Here is a 21,247-nt window from a genome sequence, read left to right on the forward strand (position 1 = left end):
TGTTATCCACCTCCCATTGGATAACATGGCTAAGAACTGCTCAGGGCAGGTGTTAGCTTTTGGAGATATTCGCGCTTAGCGCGAATATCTCCAAAAGTTGGTAATAGGAGATAGCGATGTTAGCGACTGTTTCCAGTCGCTAACATCTTGGCACGCCCACTTTGCATGTCATTAGTGGTAAATATCACTGACATGCAAAGCGGGGCCCAAGATGGTCGCTATCTCCTACTAGCTGTCGCTAACTGGTGTTAGCGACAGCTAGGTAATAGGGAGATAATTTTATCTCCGCTTTCTTGGCTTTTAAAGCGGAGATAAAGCCCCTTGATAATATGCCCCAAGGTCTTAGAAGGCGACTGCATCATCATAAATTTTAAAGACAGGCGCGTGGTAAACTATATCAGCGGCTGGAGGGAAGGCGACTTAGAAAGCAAGATTCAAACTGTGGAACTCACTTCTACCCACCAACCCCCATGGCCCAAAGAAATACGTCCCAACATTACACAAAGGGAAGCAGGTCTTACGATCATTGTGATAACCAATACATGACCCATGGCAATCCGCACTCAAATTATATCCATGAAAACAGGTACTTTGATCACTATGATCATTGATATAGGGTCCCTATTTTCAATCATTTCATTGCCTTCCACTCTCAGGATTGACTTTGTGTAAAGACTCCGCCCTCTGTTAGTTACAATCCCTCTGAATTACGAAGTGGGATAGTAATTGGGGATCAGGTGAAGGTAGCTTTGGACCTTTTAACAGCTGCACGGGAAATATCACATTTATTTATAGAATATGTAGCCAGGGTAACAGGTATGGTTGAACCTATCCCTGGGCAACTAGCGGTTGATAGCGATTCCCTGAATTATAGTGGCCCAGATAAAGTTTACCCCGTAACCACTTGTGAACCTATCCAGGTGCCAGAAATCACCCTGAGAGATGTCACTAAATTAGATACAGTCGTAGGGGATAGCGTTGAAGCCATCCTGTGGCCCCCCCAGATAAAGCCTTATCCGCATGTGTGATGGCCCCTACTGAACCGATGACCTCCAGATACAATGTAATCTCTGGGCTAGCAAGTAAAATTAGTGACCCGATCTGGTTAGTGTTTATAAGATCCTTTGCAGTGATATGCTTTCAAGAGGCATGGTTGGGGGGGAATAACGTATTCATAGAAGGGTACAAAAGCTTCTTTGTACCCGCAGAGCCGTCACGTAGCGGTAGAGCCGAAGGAGGACTGGCTGTGTATGTAAATCCAGCACTAACCCTCTCCAATACTGACACTCAAGCGCTGCTGGTCAAGAAAGGGAAAGACTCATTAACCCTGATTAACCTTTACAACGCTGTTAATCACGCAGGTGAGGGTAGACTCGTGGACCTGGGTAATTTTCTCAGGAATAACCTGGAGAGCCTCCCACACCACATACTCATTGCAGGGGACTTTAATACGCATCCCTGTGGGAATCCAGGGGATACTGTAACGGGTTCACTGGGTTGCCACAGGCAGAGAGGTTTTCATTTTGATCACACACGGCGGGGTAACTTGCTGAATGACCTTCTGAATGAATTCAATCTAACCTCGGCCATGTCTGTGGTGGCTGACGACACCCTTCATGATGTACCCACTTATAAAGGAAATCAAGGGGGGTCCTATATTGACCATATACTACTTTCTGGTGACCTTGGTTCTTCCATCCAGGACTTTAAAATTCAGGAGAACCAACATAGCGACCATAATCCAGTCTGTATTCAACTGGGTGGCATGTTATTTGAACTGCGCAAGAAGAGGTCAGATGGTGGGTTTTTAAAGTGTACGGACGGTAAACGTCGCTTAAAGTGGACAATGGTAAACTCGAGCCACTTGTATGAATCAATTAATAACACGTGTGGCTCCGAGTTGTCCCTCTGTGCGTCTTTGGCACCTCCACCCCTGGAGACCCTGTCTGCTTTTGACGGTATTGTATCAAAAGTCGGGGCAATGTTAACCGTGCCTTCTACGGGTCGGGCTCGTAGCGGCCCGAAGTGGTTTGACTACTCTTGCTCTAAGGCAAGCCGTGACCTAAAGGCGGCATTAAAGGCCAGGCCCAGAGACCAGGCACGAATCAGGGCACTACGCATTCATTACAATAAGGCCCTAGTTAAACGCAAAACAGAAGTGAAGGCCTCTATCTGGGAAAACCTGTTAGATCCCAACATTCTTGGAAATAGTGCAAAATTCTGGGAAATTATAAATACACCACTTTTTGAATTAACAGGTAATTCCGCTGTAGGCACTAACATATCAGAAGAAGAGCGGGTCTCTCGTTTTAGCTCTATTTGTTATAGTAATTTACCACAAGCTGAATTTATAATTGTTGTTTTAGAAGATAACCCTCGGTGCTTTTCCATTAGCAAGGTCGAAAAGGGAATTAAAGGCTTAACAAGTAATAAAGCGCCAGGGCCCGATGGCCTGCCCCTGGACCTTTTTAAGTCACGTGTATCACTGTGGGCGCCAGTTCTTACCGCTGTGCTTAATGCAGCCGCTGTATCTGGATGCCCTAGGTCGTGGGGGGTCTCCACGATAGTTCCCGTGTTTAAGAAAGGGGAACGCAATAGCACATCCTGCTACAGACCAATATCTTTAATCGATTCCGTGGTCAAAGTAGCGGGGGGTAATCTTGAATAGATTAACAACCTGGGCGGAAGAGCATAATATAATCTCCCCGATCCAATACGGCTTTAGGCCAGGTCACTCCACGATCTCACAGTGCCTCAACTTGTATATGGTCCTGGGAAAATACACTTTGGCACGCCAGGGCACAATACACATGGCATTTATGGACCTCTCATCAGCCTTCGACTGTGTCAATCGGGCTAAGCTTTGGGAGGCAACGGGACATATGGGCGTGGAGCAAAACTTGCTGGCAGACCTGCACCAGGACACGAGGGCCAATGTACGTTACTCCCAAGAGCTAAAGGTAACAAGGGACTTTGGAGTGCATCGGGGAGTCCGACAGGGCTGTATTTTAGCTCCGTTTCTTTTTAATTTATATTTTAATAACTTGGAGGAGAACCTTTTAAATACCGGAGCAGATTACCCCTATGTTGGGCGTAAAGGACTTCCCGTTTTACTTATCGCGGACGACGCCGTTTTGTTGGCAAGGACCGCAAAAGGGCTTCAATCGCTACTTGACTCCTTTCAGAGCTTTATGAAATCCCGAGATCTCGCCATTAACAACACAAAATCCTTTGTAATGAACGTAGGGAAGGGCTATAAGAAGTCGTTCTCATTTCAAGTTAATGGGGAGAAGATCCCCACTACTAAAACCTTCTCATACCTAGGAGTCCTGTTTAATAACCAGTTGAAATGGGGCCCTGCAGTCCAGAGGAGAAGGGGGGAGTTAACTCGGGCTAACGCGGCCATTTTTAGCTTTGTTAGGAAAATGGGCAATCGCCCAATGGCTGCACTGCTAAAAATTGACCAGGCAAAGAGTGTGGCGGTTGGCTGTTACGGGAGTGAGCTTTGGGGGCATACGGCACCCAATGATCTGTTGGTAGTAGAAAATAATTTCTTGAAACAGCTGCTGGGGGTCCCAAGGGGAACGGCCAGTTTCATAGTGCATGAAGAACTGGGCGTCCCCTTCATAAGTGATACTAGAGCCCTACGACCTTTCATCTGCTGGTTAAAGTGTTGGCTAAACAAAGACCTGCCACTTAATCACCAACTTCTGAGAGAAGCCCTAACCTGGGACAATGTGCACAAAATCCCGTGGCTGAAATACTTGAAAGATTGCTTCTCAGAACTGGGGCGACCTAAGCTTTTTACAAGACCAGACTCTATCAACAGATCAGATATAACATATGTGAGGAAAACCTTTTCCCTCTCTCGGTATCTGCATCGAGAGGAGGTGGAACTGAACAAAAGCAGTGTCCAGACATATGTTGTAATAAAATCTACACCCAGTACGGAACCGTACCTGTCTTGGCCAATGTCGGGCTTTGATCGATTTTTGTTAAGTAGGTTCCGTCTGGACCTCTTCCATTTACTGCTTGCCGCTCCTAAGGGGAGCCACCGAGGTCAAGTGCTACCGTCCTGCGGCTGCGACAACGCGTCTCCGCAGGACTTGGTGCACTTCCTATTTATTTGTCCTTATTATGACATACCTCGGAGGCTTTACTTAAAGCCTCTTCTTAAAAAAATGAATTTTACCCAGGTTTACCTGCACTCTGTTATTTACAGCTGCTAACCCACGATTGCACTTTATTTGTAACCGGATTTTTAAAACTGGCACTAAAATTTAGAAATAGCATGGAGGGATAAATGTTTAATATCGTTTTAACATTGTATTGTATAAGGTGAAATGTGATTTTTAAATTCTGGAAGTGGTTTTTAGGCTGATTCTATCTTTTTTAAAATTTTGCCTACTGAACTATGCTTTTATGGTTGTTTGTTCAATTAACCGAATAAAGATTTGAATTTGAATTTGAATTTGAGTGCCAGGACACGTCACCTGGTGAGTGCCAGGACACCGCACCTGGGGAGTGCCAGGACACGACACCTGGTGAGTGCCAGGACATGTCACCTGGTGAGTGCCAGGACACTGCACCAGGTGAGTGCCAGGAATCCTCACCTGGTGAGTGCCAGGACACCTCACCTAGTGAGTGCCAGGACACGTCCCCTGGTGAGTGCGAGGAAAACCACACCTGGTGAGTGCCAGGACACGACACCTGGTGAGTGCCAGGACACTGCACCAGGTGAGTGCCAGGAATCCTCACCTGGTGAGTGCCAGGACACCTCACCTAGTGAGTGCCAGGACACCTCACCTGGTGAGTGCCAGGACACCTCACCTGATGAGTGCCAGGACACGTCACCTGGTGACTGCCAGGACACGTCACCTGGTGAGTGCGAGGAAAACCACACCTGGTGAGTGCCAGGACACGACACCTGGTGAGTGCCAGGACACGTCACCTGGTGAGTGCCAGGACACTACACCAGGTGAGTGCTAGGACACGTCACCAGTTGAGTGCCAGGACACCTCACCTGATGAGTGCCAGGACACCTCACCTGGTGAGTGCCAGGACACCTCACCTGGTGAGTGCCAGGACAGGTCACCTGGTGAGTGCCAGGACAGGTCACCTGGTGAGTGCCAGGACACCTCACCTGGGGAGTGCCAGGACACCTCACCTGGTGAGTGCCAGCACACCTCACCTGATGAGTGCCAGGACACGTCACCTGGTGAGTGCGAGGAAAACCACACCTGGTGAGTGCCAGGACACATCACCTGGTGAGTGCCAGGACACCTCACCTGGGGAGTGCCAGGACACTACACCAGGTGAGTGCTAGGACACGTCACCTGGGGAGTGCCAGGACACGTCAACTGGGGAGTGCCAGGACACCTCACCTGGTGAGCGCCAGGACATGTCACCGGGTGAGTGCCAGGACACTGCACCAGGTGAGTGCCAGGATACGTCACCTGGTGAGTGCCAGGACACCTCACCTGGTGAGTGCCAGGACACCTCACCTGGTGAGTGCCAGGACACCTCACCTGATGAGTGCCAGGACACGTCACCTGGTGACTGCCAGGACACGTCACCTGGTGAGTGCCAGGACACGTCACCTGGTGAGTGCGAGGAAAACCACAGGACAGGTCACCTGGTGAGTGCCAGGACACGTCACCGGGTGAGTGCCAGGACACTGCACCAGGTGAGTGCCAGGATACGTCACCTGGTGAGTGCCAGGACACCTCACCTGGTGAGCGCCAGGACATGTCACCGGGTGAGTGCCAGGACACTGCACCAGGTGAGTGCCAGGATACATCACCTGGTGAGTGCCAGGACACCTCACCTGGTGAGTGCCAGGACACCTCACCTGGTGAGTGCCAGGACACCTCACCTGGTGAGTGCCAGGACACCTCACCTGATGAGTGCCAGGACACGTCACCTGGTGACTGCCAGGACACGTCACCTGGTGAGTGCCAGGACACGTCACCTGGTGAGTGCGAGGAAAACCACAGGACAGGTCACCTGGTGAGTGCCAGGACACGTCACCTGGGGAGTACCAGGACACCTCACCTGGTGAGTGTCAGGACACTGCACCTGGTGAGTGCCAGGAATCCTCACCTGGTGAGTGCCAGGACACCTCACATGGTGAGTGCCAGGACACCTCACCTGGTGAGTGCCAGGACACCTCACCTGGTGAGTGCCAGGACACCTCACATGGTGAGTGCCAGGACACCTCAACTGGTGAGTGCCAGGACACCTCACCTGGTGAGTGCCAGGACACCTCACCTGGTGAGTGCCAGGACACCTCACCTGATGAGTGCCAGGACACGTCACCTGGTGACTGCCAGGACACGTCACCTGGTGAGTGCGAGGAAAACCACACCTGGTGAGTGCCAGGACACGACACCTGGTGAGTGCCAGGACACGTCACCTGGTGAGTGCCAGGACACTACACCAGGTGAGTGCTAGGACACGTCACCAGTTGAGTGCCAGGACACCTCACCTGATGAGTGCCAGGACACCTCACCTGGTGAGTGCCAGGACACCTCACCTGGTGAGTGCCAGGACAGGTCACCTGGTGAGTGCCAGGACACGTCACCTGGGGAGTACCAGGACACCTCACCTGGTGAGTGCCAGGACACCTCACCTGGTGAGTGCCAGGACACGTCACCTGGGGAGTACCAGGACAAGTCATCTGGTGAGTGCCAGGACACGTCATCTGGTGAGTGCCAGGCTCAGGAGATACACACTAGGCCTACGCACTGAGTCTGCCGGGTCTGCCCACATACTGCACTGGTCTGCACTGGTCTGCACTGGTCAGCAAGCAGGTTAAAGTCAGAGCAGCACCCCGGGCCTTCCCACAGCCAGCCCTGGACCTCCCTGCCCAGTGCTGGGCGAGCTTTCTCCCTTCTCTTCTCTTCATTCTCAGCTTCTTCCCCTTCATCCTCTGCAGTCTCCTCCTACCCTGTAAGTCTTCATGTAGTTCCCTCTCCTTGCCCACCACAATGACAGGAAAAAGAAGGGTCAACCCTATGACATCATCTGGGGTCAAGGGGTTAATGTTGCCATTTCCACCACCTCTCACACTCTGGTGACTTGGAGCACTTACCTCGTGACTCTGGGTGAGAACCGCCTTGTAGTCGGTGTCACTCGGGGCGTCCTAGGAAAAGGGAGAGAGGGTCACTAGTCAAGGAGAAGAGGGCGAGCTGGAGAAAGACGAGGGAAGAAGAAGAGAGACAAAGATTCCAGAGAGGAAGAGAATAAAGAAGAAGAGAGACACAGGTCCAAGGAAGAGAGGGAAGGTCACTAGTCAAGGAGAAGAGGGCGAGCTGGAGAAAGACGAGGGAACAAGACATGATAGACACGGGTTCAAGACAGGGCGAGCGATGAGAGAATAAACAAGAAGTGAGACAAAGTTTCAAGAGAGGGGAGAGAAGAAATAAGAAGAGAGAAAGATTCAGGAGAAGGATGGAGGGAGAGAATAAACAAGAAGAGAGAAAGATTCAGGAGAAGGATGGAGGGAGAGAATAAACAAGAAGAGAGAAAGATTAAGGAGAAGGATGGAGGGAGAGAATAAACAAGAAGAGAGACAAGGATTCAAGAGAAGGATGGAGGGAGAGAATAAACAAGAAGAGAGAAAGATTCAAGAGAAGGAGGGAGGGAGAGGATCGAGGTCTGCTTGGCAAGGTTGTGCTACGTTTGCAAATACTTTTTAATTGTGTCTGGATGTTTCTTAACTTTTAAATTGTTTATGTTAGCGTCTTTGCACTCCTTGCATTGCTCATTTGTTTACGTGCTATTGTCAGCGTTTCCGGTCCGTCACGGCTTCCCTGTGCCGATTGTACGGAGAAACGCATTAGGGGACACCTCCGACCCTCCCAGACCACCCCCACTTCCGGCTGGTTATCGGGCTGGTGGCGGGATATCAGAAGTGATAAAAATAAGATGCCCCCCCGGACGCGCAGCGGGTGCGTCGAAGGCGCGCCAAAGGCAAGCCCGTCTGCACCTGTCCGCGGCTGAACGGGGCCTGGGGCAACCCTATGTGCCCATTTTGTTTGGTCCTCTTCCAACGAGTTGAAATTGTTGGAGGGTAACCGTCAAATCAAATGTTAATGCCAAAGTTAACCTAGACAAGGAGGGAATCCTAACATAAAGACATACCTTCCCTGAAATTTATCTAAAAATCCCTTATCCCAACAATACGTCCTCCTCCACCTCCGATACCCGTAAGGCTCAAGAGTTAATGGGACTCACAGTCTGTTATCTGAATACCCGCTCTATGGTGAAACACCAGCTTGAAATCTTACTGCTCTTACAACCTGAAAACCCTGATACACTCCTTCTTACCGAAACGTGGCTTACTGAAGAATCTGTCCCAGATACTTTAGCAGCAATTCCGGAAGGCTATTACATCCTTCCGGCTAATCGGTCCTGCGGGAAAGCAGGAGGCGGGGTTGCAGCTATTATCCGCAAGGAACATCAGTTTACTTCCCTAGGGGTCACTGGTTTGCCCTCAGTTGAATACCTGGTCTTAAAACTTGAACCTCCTCAGTCGTCCTTTATCTGCGCCTTCTTTTATAGACCTCCCGGTAACATGCCCACATTCCCGCAGGCATTGGGGGAGATGATATCCCTCCTTGTCATCAATCATGCAAGAATTCTTATAATTGGGGATTTCAATTACTGGCCCAGTGATGACGGGAGAGCACCAGCTCGAGGGAATTGGCCGACCTTCTTTCTGGGATGAACTGTACCCCGCACGTGAGGGAAAAAGGGCACATTTTAGATCAAGTTTGGACATCAAACTTGAAGATTTCCACTCCCCTGATAGCTCTGTGTGCCTGGTCGGACCACTATTTGATCAGATTCACTCTCTCTGTGCTCCTTTTTTGAAATCCCAACTCCTTTAATACTCCTAAACTGAGAAAAATCCAAATGTTAAGACTTTCGGTATTCACAGAAGGCATTTAGGAGTCCTAAAGTTAGGACTCCTAACTACTGTGAAAACCGAAATGAGTAAGTGCCTTCTGGGAATACCAAAATGGTAGTAAGTTTAGGATTTTGTCTTAAGTTAGTTCTGTGAATCGGGCCCAGAGTATTAAGACATAGCTTGAATCGGCCAGCGACTGCGTCGCTCCGCTCAAAAAACAAAGATCATGAGACCCCTCGACGCACAAGGGTGGTTCTCCGATGATTTAAAAACAAAGAAAGTTGCATTAAGACAAGAACGCCGATGGCGGCGCCATTAGCTCCCAGATAAACAGGTCCCTTACTTAACCTTGTTGAAAGAATATAAAATTTTGATTATTCAAACAAAGGCAAACTATTTCTCCTAAAAAATTATCAACTCATCAAATAAGTCTAAAGAGATCTTCTCTATAGTCGACGAACTCTCTAAACCAGATAGCGGTATGTTGAAACCTGCTCCATCACACTGTCTATGTGATTCTCTTAATTCATATTTCATTGAGAAAATAGTCGCCATTAAGGCTAGTATCCCTCCCTATACAGGATTCGAAAATTGGTCAGAATCCACACTGTCTTGATCAAATTCCTCCGATCCCTGAGGAGATCTTTTTGAATCTACTAAAAAAGGTTAGCCCTGGTTCCCCCACTGATTGCTGTCCCCTCACTTACCTCGAGAAGCCTTCACTACTTGCCCAGACCCCCCTCTCATTCTCAACAACTCGCTTAAGCTTGGTATTGTCCCTGACTCATTTAAAAGGGCAGAAATTATTCCAATTTTGAAGAAACCGGGCCCAGACCCATCGGCCCTCAGTAATTACCGCCCCATCTCCCTGCTGCCCTACCTGGGTAAAGTTTTAGAGTCTCATGTAGCTAACTGCCTCAGAGCTCAGGGTATCGATGGAGGCACAGGGTATTGATGGAGGCTCAGGGTATTGATGGAGGCTAGGGGTATCGATGGAGGCTAGGGGTATCTATAGAGGCTTGGCGTATCGATGGACGCTAGGGGTACCGATGGATGATCGGGACATCAATGGTGGCTCAGGGTATTGATGGAGGCTTGGAGTATTGGTGGAGGCTAAGGGTAACGATGGATGATCGGGGTATTGATGGAGGCTAGAGGTATTGATGGAGGCTCGGGGTATCGATGGAAGCTCGGGGTATTAATGGAGCCTCGGTGTATCAATGGAGGCTCAGGGTATCGATGAATGCTCGGGGTATCGATGAATGCTCAGGGTATCGATGGAGGCTCAGGGTATCAATGGAGGCTCAGTGTATCGATGGAGGCTCAGGTTATTGATGGAGGCTCTGGGTATCGATGGAGGCTCAAGTTATCAATGGAGGCTTGGGGTATCGATGGAGGCTCGTGGTATCGATGGAGGCTTGGGGTGTTGATGGAGGCTTGGAGAATCAATGGAGGCTTGGGGTATCGATGGAGGTTTGGGGTATTGATGGAGGCTAGGGGTATCGATGGAGGTTTGGGGTATTGATGGAGGCTAGGGGTATTGTTGGAGGCTTCGGGTATCGATAGAGGCACGGGGTATCGATAGAGGCTAGAGGTATCGATAGAGGCTCAGGTTTTGATGGAGGTTCAGGGTATCGATGGAGGCTTGGGGTATCTATGGCCGATTGGGGCATTGATGGAAGCTCAGGGTATCGATGGAGTCTTGAGTTATCGTGAATGATCGGGCATGGTTGGAGGCTCGGGGTATCAATGGATGATCGGGCATGGATGGAGGCTCGGGTATCGATGGAGGCTCGGGGTATCGATGGAGGCTTGGGGTGTTGATGGAGGCTCACGGTATTAATAGAGGCGCGGGGTATCGATGGAGGCTCAAGGTATCGATGGAGGCTCAGGGTATTGATGGAGGCTCGTAGAATCAATGGAGGCTCAGGGTATCAATGGAGGCTCGGGGTATCAATGGAGGCTTGGGGTATTGATGGAGGCTAGGGGTATCGTTGGAGGCTTGGGGTATCGATAGAGGCACGGGGAATCGATAGAGGCTATAGGTATTGATGGAGGCTCGGGTATTGATCGAAGGTCAGGGTATCAATGGAGGCTAGGGATATCTATGGACGATCGGGTCATTGATGGAGACTCAGGGTATCGATGGAGGCTCGAGTTATCGTGAATGATCGGGCATGGTTGGAGACACGGGGTATCAATGGAGGCTCGAGTTTTCATGGATGATCGGGCATGGATGGAGGCTCGGAGTATCGATGGAGGCTTGGGGTATCGATGGAGGCTCGGGGTATCAATGGAGGCTCGGGCTATCGATGGAGGCTCGGGCTATCGATGGAGGCTCAGGGTATCGATGGAGGCTCGGGGTATCGATGGAGGCTCGGGGTATCGATGGAGGCTCGGGGTATCGATAGAGGCTCGGGGAATCGATAAAGGCTCGGGGTATCGATAGAGGCGCGAGTTATCGTGAATGATCGGGCATGGTTGAAGACACGGGGTATCGATGGAGGCTCGGGGTATCGATAGAGGCTCGGGGCATTGATGGAGACTCAGGGTATCGATGGAGGCGCGAGTTATCGTGAATGATCGGGCATGGTTGGAGACACGGGGTATCGATGGAGGCTCGGGGTATCGATGGAGGCTCGGGGTATCGATGGAGGCTCAGGGTATCGATGGAGGCTTGGGGTATCGATAGAGGCACGGAGTATCGATAGAGGCTAGAGGTATTGATGGAGGCTCGGGTATTGATTGAGGGTCAGGGTATCAATGGAGGCTAGAGGTATCTATGGACGATCGGGGCATTGATGGAGACTCAGGGTATTGATGGAGGCGCGAGTTATCGTGAATGAACGGGCATGGATGGAGGCTCGGGGTATCGATGGAGGCTCAGGGTATCGATGGAGGCCTGCACTGGATCGCTCAGGCCCTCCTTCGGGATCCTGGTCCCACACAGGACACTCACCAAAGGACACTTACCAGGCTGGACGCATCAATGGAGGCCTGCACCGCGTCCCTCAGGCCCTCCTTCAGAACACAGGTGAAGCTGTAAAACTCATGTTCCTGGTCGATCTCAAACAGTCCCAAGAGTTTCCACTTCTGCCGCAATCTCCAGAAGATCCTTCGCTTTGCGTTTCGAGACTTTCTGCTCACAGTGCTCCCCTGTGTCATGGCCTGTGAGGTAGAAGCACAGAAGGCAGTGAGGCAAGAGGGGGCCATGCTACAGGACAGGGAGAGAGAGGCGAAGACAGGCAAGAGAGTCAGTGAGGCAAGGGGAGACATGCAGCAACGCAGGGAGAGAGAGGCGAAGACAGGCAAAAGAGACATGCAGCAAGGCAAGGAGTCGGCAGTCACGCAAGAGAGACAAGACAGACAGTGAGGCAAGGGGGACATGCAGCAGGCCATGGGAAGGAGGTGAGGAGAGAAGCAAAGAGAGGAGTGAGAGAGGCAGTGAGGCAAGGGTATGAGAGAAGGAGAGAGTCAGGGAGCACAGAAAGACAGGGTGGGGAGCGGAAGAGAGGCAATGAGAAATGCAAAGAGAGGAAAGGGGCAGGGAGAGGAGGGAACAGGGCACGAAAAATCCCCCAAATGGTTCTACTCCTGCAGGACTAGTACCTTGAAAAATCTCCTCGACCTAACTGAAACCTACTTGACCTCTGTCTCTGAAAGCGGAGCAAATGTGACAAGATATCAAGATTTAACGGCCTCTTTATTGCTCATTAACTTTGTGAGCAATAAAAATGCCTTTAAATCTTGTTATCTTGTCACATTTGCTCCATTTTCACAGACCGAGGACAAAAGTTAGCTTTGGCGAGTAGGACCTAAAAACAGCTTGCCCTCGTTAAATTTAGCTCGCCTATGCGAGCGGTCGAGTGGATTTTTTGAGCCCTGGAGAAGGTCAGGAAGAGAAGCAAAGAGAGACAGGAGAGGAGCGAGACTGGGACGCACAGGGAAGAGAGGCTGGGAGGAGACAAAGACAGTGAGGTGAGAGGCAGGGAAAGGACAGGAGGACAGGAAGAGAAGCAAGGAGAGACAGGAGAGGAGCGAGACTGGGACGAGCAGGGAAGAGAGGCTGGGAGGAGACAAAGACAGTGAGGTGAGAGGCAGGGAAAGGACAGAAGGGCGGGAAGAGGGGAGAGATCAGGAGAGGAGTGGGACAAGGAGGGGAGAGATGATACACTTCTGGGATCCCCAGATCTGGAGGGGGTCAGATTTCTGAACCACAAGTGCAAGAACTTAGTTCAGTTCACTACTATGAGGAGGAACCCCCATTCACCTGCAGCCCTGTCCTTCACCCAGGAGCAACTCTGCCTGGCTACTTCCTAACAATCTTTCCTTCTTGAGCAACACAATCAAGAAAATTGAAAGGTACCAGGAGCAACAGGGATTTATTTAAAGCTTGTATTTAAAAAGTGTTAATGTCATACTCAACATGTGCACAGTAACCACAGCATGAAGATATGAAAGCATGTATGCATGTCAGAAGCAGAGAAAATAAGATAAACATTGCTAACATGTTTAGAAACTTCTTGACACCCCAGCACCCTCCAGCGATTTCTAAGCACTACACTATATATATATATATATATATATCGACCTCAATCTATCTATCGCCCTCACTCTATCTATCTATCGCCCTCCCTCCCTCTATCTATCGCCCTCACTCTATCTATCTATCGCCCTCCCTCTAGCTATCTATCGCCCTCCCTCCCTCTATCTATCGCCCTCACTCTATCTATCACTCTCACTCTATCTATCTATCGCCCTCCCTCTATCTATCTCCCTCCCTCTATCTATCTATTACCCTCTATCTATCTATCGCCCTCCCTCACTCTATCTATCGCCCTCACTCTATCTATCGCCCTCACTCTATCTATCTATTACCCTCACTCTATCTATCGCCCTCACTCTATCTATCTATTACCCTCACTCTATCTATCGCCCTCACTCTATCTATCGCCCTCACTCTATCTATCGCCCTCACTCTATCTATCGCCCTCACTCTATCTATCGCCCTCACTCTATCTATCTATCGCCCTCACTCTATCTATCGCCCTCACTCTATCTATCTATTACCCTCACTCTATCTATCGCCCTCCCTCTATCTATCGCCCTCACTCTATCTATCGCCCTCCCTCTATCTATCGCCCTCACTCTATCTATCGCCCTCCCTCTATCTATCGCCCTCACTCTATCTATCGCCCTCCCTCTATCCATCTATCGCCCTCACTCTATCTTATTGCCCTCCCTCTATCTATCACCCTCCCTCTATCTATCACCCTCCCTCTATCTATCGCCCTCACTCTATCTATCTATTACCCTCACTCTATCTATCGCCCTCACTCTATCTATCTATTACCCTCACTCTATCTATCGCCCTCACTCTATCTATTGCCCTCCCTCTATCTATCGCCCTCACTCTATCGCCCTCCCTCTATCTATCTATTGCCCTCCCTCTATCTATCGCCCTCACTCTATCTATCGCCCTCACTCTATCGCCTTCACTCTATCTATCTATCGCCCTCCCTCTATCGCCCTCCCTCTATCTCCCTCCCTCTATCTATCTATCGCCCTCACTCTATCTATCTATCGCCCTCCCTCTATCGCCCTCACTCTATCTATCACCCTCACTCTATCTATCACCCTCACTCTATCTATCGCCCTCCCTCACTCTATCTATCGCCCTCACTCTATCTATTGCCCTCCCTCTATATATCTATCGCCCTCACTCTATGTATCTATCGCCCTCACTCTATCTATCGCCCTCCCTCTCTCTATCTATCTATCGCACTCACTCTATCCGCCTGATTCATCAAGCAAAATTGCACTTGCAAAGGGCAAGATTCTCAGAATCTTGCCTTTTGCGAGTGCAATTTTTGCATTTGGGATTCATCATCCCAAATGCAAAATTCGCTATTTAAGAATTCGCACATTTGCAAAGAATTGAATTTAAGGAATCTCTATTTGAGATTCCTTAAATGCAATTCATGAAGCATTTTAAAATTGCGAAATTGCAATTTTGGGCCGCTATTTACAGAGAGGTCAGACCTCTCGGTAAATAGCAAAAACTTAGAAAAATGCATTTAAATGCATTTTTCTAAGTTGCATGTTACACACACACATGTCCTTTGGACATGTGTGTGCGCAACGCCAATGTAGATTACATTTCAGGGGTGCTACAGGGTGTCCTTTGTACACCCCTGCACCCTTGAAATCGCATCCTTATTTGCGATTAGCTAATTGCTAATCGCAAATAAGAAGTAACTCCCCATGCATTCCTATGGGCCTGTAGGCCATAGGAATGCATGGGGAGTTATTCCTTATTAGCGATTAGCAATTAGCTAATCGCAAATAAGGAACATGTAGGAATCGCAATATTTATTGCAATTCCTACATGAATCCCGTTTTGCAAGTCCTTAATAGCGATTCGTTATGAATCGCTATTAGAGGCTCGCAAAACGGGAGAATGATGAATCAGGCTGTATGTATCTATCGCCCTCACTTTATCTATCGCCCTCACTCTATCTATCTATCGCCCTCCCTCTATCTCTCTATCGCACTCACTCTATGTATCTATCGCACTCACTCTAACTATCTATTGCACTCACTTTATCTATCGCCCTCACTCTAACTATCTATTGCACTCACTTTATCTATCGCGCCACCTCAGCATCAATCTGTGCAAACATTCAACAACAACTGGTTCAAATATGTTCTCTCAATGTTGCAAGCTTTATGACAAATGTTTAACCCTGGGCTTAAAACGTAGCTTCCAAATAAACAATATTCTCAGATGCTTTGAAGAAGCAATTTCACATGCTTAACAACATATAACAAATTCACAAAAATGAACTTTTACAATGAAAACATAAGGTAATGAGAGAGCTGATGATTTTGGGGTGCCCCCTAACCTAGGGGGAGCACCAAGCAGATGCCTTGAACACAAAAAGCACATTTTGTTGAACTTCAGTGGTGATCCCATCATTTTAGGACCACCCCAAGCAGTTATTGGCAAAAAAACAATCCCAACCAAAGGCCCTGCAAAGCATTATGGGACAAGATTAGCAGTGGGCAGTGAATATTATAGTATCCAATATCAAAATAATTCTACAAAGAGCTGCAGTTCCATTGGTCGTCCCTAGATGTCCCTCACGAGTCAAATGCAAAGCATTGAAATTATTCTTACATCAAGCTGCAGTTCCACTGGTCGTCCCTAGATGTCCCTCACGAGTCAAATGCAAAACCATTGAAATCCTTTCATCAAGCATTTGCATTTGACTCGTGAGGGACATCTAGGGACGACCAGTTGAACTGCAGCTCTTGGTAGAATTCTTTTGATATTGTATACTATAAAATATTCACTGCCCACTGCTAATCTCATCCCATAATGCTTTGCAGGGCCTTTGGTTGGGAATGTTTTTTTGCCAAAACCTGCGTTTGGGTTTGTCCTAAGAGGATGGGACCACAACTAAATCGTTCAATAAGATGTGCTTTTTTGTTTTCAAGGCATCTGTTTGGTACTCTCCCTAGGTTAGGGATTATCCCAAAATCCTCACATCTCCAACTGTTTGCTAATTTTCAGTTTCACCATTGTGAAAGTACTATATGCACTTAGCATATAAAGATAGAAATTCACGTCACAAAAAGATGTTAATATTTCACTTCTGTTCGTGGATTTTTGACACAATAAAATACACTGAACATAATCTTCACAAAAGTAATTTACAAAAAATTAAGCTATTGTTGTTATAAATTACAACAACTTTTATTTAAGTATTAATTATTTTAAAAAAAATAAAAGTCATTGGGGCATATTATCAACACAGGCGATAAAATTATCGCCCGCTTTATCGGCAGAAAACTGCAGCAAAAGCAGCTTTAGCGGCAGTTTTCTGCCGATAAAGCGGGCGATAATTTTATCGCCTGTGTTGATAATATGCCCCATTGTTATTTGTAATATCAATACATCTAAGTCACGTAAATACAACACATATTGTATTACAAATGCTATAGGTGTCACATTTGCGAAAGTTAAAACTATTGGCATTGTAAATGAAAAAGCTATTAATTTCAACACATAAATAAAAAAATTATCATTTAAAATACCAATAGCTCATTCTTTCCTAATGCGAGACCTATTGCATTGCAAATGCTTGTTCTTACCCTGACAGCGTCCCCCCCCTCCACCCCCATATCCCCCAGCCCGCCCCAAATGCCAGACCCCGCTGTTGGCTTGGAGGGTCGAGCACCTACCTCATCTGGCATGGGGGGTCTCTGCCCGGGGGGCTCTCCCGTGCTCCGGTCTCGGTCCATCCGTCTCTTCAGCTCTGGCTCACTGCACCCTGCCCCAGCCCCCCCCTCTCCACTCCCCCTTCTCTCCCCCCCCCCTCGCACTCCCTCTCGTGTGTTCGGCTCCACTGTTGACTCTCTGTCCCTGCTCATCCCTCCTTTACTCTCCCTCTACACGGTGCGGTACAGAGGACAGTACAGGGCGGTGCAGAGGACAGTACAGGGCGGTACAGAGGACAGTACAGAGGACAGTACAGAGGACAGTACAGAGGACAGTACAGATGACGGTACAGAGCGGTACAGAGGACAGTACAGGGCGGTGCAGAGGACAGTACAGAGGACAGTACAGGGTGGTGCAGAGGACAGTACAGAGGACAGTACAGGGCGGTGCAGAGGACAGTACAGGGGACAGTACAGGGCGGTACAGAGGACAGTACAGGGGACAGTACAGGGCGGTACAGAGGGCAGTACAGGGCGGTACAGAGGGCAGTAGAGTGCGGTACAGAGTGCACAGCATTGCACAATGCGGCGTCACTGCGTGCCACGGGCCCCTCTGTGTCAGTGGGGAGGGGGGGCGGCTCCCGCCCTCTATTCTGCCGGCTGAATGGGGATCTGTGGAGAAGAGCTGAGTCAGGAGGTGGGGGCGGGGGGAGGGGGAGGGAGAGAGAGAGGAGAGAGACAGAGAGAGGGAGAGGGAGGGGGAGAGAGGGAGAGAGAGGGCGGGGGAGGGAGAGATGAGAGAGGGGAGACGGTGAGGCTGCACATTAGTTCAGATATCTTCACCCGATGTCCTGAATATGTGCCTCCTTTTGGTCCTTATACTTCTCCTCACCACCGCTTCCCTAGTTACACTCTTCTCATATCCCCCCCCACCCTCCTCCTCCTCATTTTCTCAACATGGCCTCCACTCCAGTTAAGTCTGGAATTAACTGCTACAAAATCATGTATCCTCCCGGCCAGACTAAAGCTGCAGCAAAACGATTCAAGCTAACACCATTGAACGTTTCCCTGATTCCTTTTTTGTCGATCAATTTTACAATGGTCGTCATGGGAGGCTCAAAAACTATTTCATTTTTTTCACTGACGACACCTCCTCTTGTTCCACCAGCTTATATAATTCCCTCAATGTCACCTCCTCCTCCTCCTCTATTCCTCATGGGAAACAGCTAAAAGTCTCCCCCTCTGCGTGTTTCAACGGCTCCCTCACTGTCTCACTCTATAACAACGGCACTGTCGTGATCCAAGGTGAAGACACCTGTCTCTCGCTCTTTGACCACCTCTTCCCCTCCCTACTCCCCGCCCCTACTACCGGGTCATCCCCTGACTCTCCATCTAGCTCCACCCATTACTCCCTTTCTCCTCCGCTGACCCCCTACACTCCAATAGGCTGCACCCTCGGGAGGCGCAGGTCGGCCCCCTTCCCTCCCCCTCCCCGTGCCCTCCTCTCCCTTTCTTCCCCCTCACAGTTTGCCCCCCCTTCATCACTTCATCCGGACCTCTAACTAATCCGCTCCTCGTCCAAACTGCACCATCCAACCTCATCTCCTCCCCACTATCCCTACCTGCCACCCCCCTTTTTAGTCCACCCTCTCCTCCAACCTTCCCCCTTGTTAACTCTCCTTTCGTCCCCTTATTCCCTCCTCTTCTCCTCTTCTCTTCCCTCTCCTCCCCTCGCTTTGTACCCTGATTTCTCCAAAATCCCATTGCATCCCTCTCCTTCCCCCACTCCTCCAGCAATGCTGTGGTACCCCCTTTCCCCCTTCGTAACCCCTTCCTTTTCCCTCCCTCGGGCCTAGCACAACCACTTCCTTTCTTCAATTTCCCTATCTCCCAACCCCCCTCACTCTGCCAGGTGCCCGTTCCCTCACAGCCACCTCTCCGAGCTGACAGGACCTCTCCAATCCCCTACCCCCGCTTCCTCCCAAACCTCCTACATTCCTATTACTCCACACATTCCTCCCCTCTCCCTCCGCCCCACCGCCTTGATCGGCACCCATCTCCCCCTAATTATGTCTTTAATTCCTATCCTTCTTGCAACGCCAACAAAGACAACTCTCCCTTCACCTCTGATGCACCAGCGCCCGCTCTCAACCACCACCTTTCCCCACCTCTGAACCCTATACCCCAACTCCCCTCCCGCCCCCGACTTCCCCCTGCCTTCCACTGCCAACTGCACCCCCTCCTGTTTCCATCGAGCCACCCAACATGGCGTGCTCTGCCCTACTCTCTCTGGAAAATAAGCTAGGCTCTCTTATCACCTCCATCTCCCAGCTTGTACCTTCCATTTCACTTTTAAGCTCCAAGATTTCCACTTTTCCATACACCTCAATTCCTTTGGAAAACTCTCACCTTCCCAATGAGATGAACCTCACCCCCTCACCCCATAATAGCCAAACATAACCTGCGTCTGTAAACATCGCAAACTCACACAAGCCTTCGAACGCCACCCATCTTCCACTTTTATCTCCAAGTAACCCAACTAGCTACACTATTCCGATCATCTCCTCTGTCAGAACGACTCATCCACCTAAACCCTCCCGAGCACCCTCGTATAAGTACATTATCCCTATCAACCCTCATAGCCCAAATGCCCCGTCACCAAAACAGTCTCGACAGAGCTGCGCTGTCTGCTCCACAACTGCAGATCTGCAATAAAACACAAACTCGAAATCTCCGACACCATCACCTTTCACAATATTGACCTGTTCTTCCTCACAGAGACCTGGTTCAAAGATACCTCTCACTCTATGTTTGATCTCCTATTACCCACAGGCTGCTCTATATTTAGAAATGACAGAACTGACAGCATGGGGGAAGGTGTTGCAGTCATCTTTAGAAACTCCCTTCAACTTAAGGCTTTTCCTAACAGCTCCTTCGGCACTTTTGAATGTCTATCTCTTGAGCTTCAATTGCACCACCGCTCACCCCTCAGATTCCATGTCATCTACAGCCCGCCTTGTAGCGGCCCTTCATTTATGGAGGAACTCACTGACTTCATCAGCGACCAACACTCGCAAAGTGACAATCAGACCTTCGTGGGTGACTTCAATCTCCACTGGGACTCTCTGCAAGACTCGTCCGCGAACCTACTGGCCACCTTCCTCTCCACAAACGATCTTATCCGACACTGCACAGAATCAACACACTCTAAGGGCGCAATCCTGGACCTTGTTATTTCTAAAGCAGGCATCCTTTCCATCACTAGCCCTATTCACGTAGACTGGTCTGACCACCTCCTCATCCCATTCTCTCTTCAACTATCACACTCTATAACTCTTGGCCAACCTAAGAGGGCTACCTCCTGGTTCTGTGACTCTAAAAATATTGACCTCGGTCCCCTCTGTGAATCAGCTTTGCTGTCACTTCCAAGGCTAGACCCGAACCTAGATGTTAACAAACTCACCTCCCAATGCCTCACAGTCCTTGCAGTCGAAATCAAGAACTTCGCTCCTCTCAAAAGCAAAACGAAAAGGCCCACTCCCTCAGCACCCTGGTACTGTTGAAAATTAGTACAGTTTGGTGAACATTATCTGCGCCATCTTGCCTCTTCCCCCGATGCCACACTTTTGTCGTGCGCACCCGCCATTTTAGAATGCCCTGATCAGAACGAACCCTTTTTCATGCCGATGGCCCCTGACATAGCCCTTCGCCTTCACTTAGCCCGCACGCTGACCAACCCCCTGCTTGCACCTGCCTAGAATCATAAACCCCTCTTCGGCACTGCCCTGCCCCAGGCCCTCATCCTGTTCCCAGCGCGACACCTCCCTTCTTCCCTTTCATGATCTCCGGCCCTTAGATGAAAACCCCCCCTTTTTTCCCCGTGTGCCCGTTTGTCTTCCCCGTTCCCAGGCCGACACCCAGCTCTGCCGATACCATTCCTTGACCCTCCCCGTACAATAGAAAGCTTCCCCCATCAAAGGATCCCTGGGTTGATCAAAGCCCCCACTCCATGAGATCCGATCAAACCCCCCACATTTCGTGAATCGGCGGAATATCCAGCTGCGCGATACTCATCACCTGTTGTGACTAGGGTGGGGACTTCAACTGTAA

General features: G+C 49.6%; 1 protein-coding gene across 1 annotated transcript in view; it reads right to left on the minus strand.

Annotated features, from left to right (window-relative positions):
* PIP5KL1 (phosphatidylinositol-4-phosphate 5-kinase like 1) overlaps positions 1 to 21,247 on the minus strand; it is a 200,364-nt gene that overhangs the window by 157,757 nt on the left and 21,360 nt on the right. Inside the window, exons 2-3 of the mRNA XM_078646581.1 lie at positions 11,888 to 12,082; positions 7,094 to 7,144 (exon numbers count right to left, since the gene is read on the minus strand). Coding sequence (XP_078502707.1) covers positions 7,094 to 7,144; positions 11,888 to 12,082 — 246 coding nt within the window. The remainder of the gene's footprint in view (positions 1 to 7,093; positions 7,145 to 11,887; positions 12,083 to 21,247) is intronic.

This window comes from Lissotriton helveticus, chromosome 5_2, assembly GCF_964261635.1.
Source record: "Lissotriton helveticus chromosome 5_2, aLisHel1.1, whole genome shotgun sequence".
NCBI classification, from domain to species: Eukaryota; Metazoa; Chordata; class Amphibia; order Caudata; family Salamandridae; genus Lissotriton; species Lissotriton helveticus.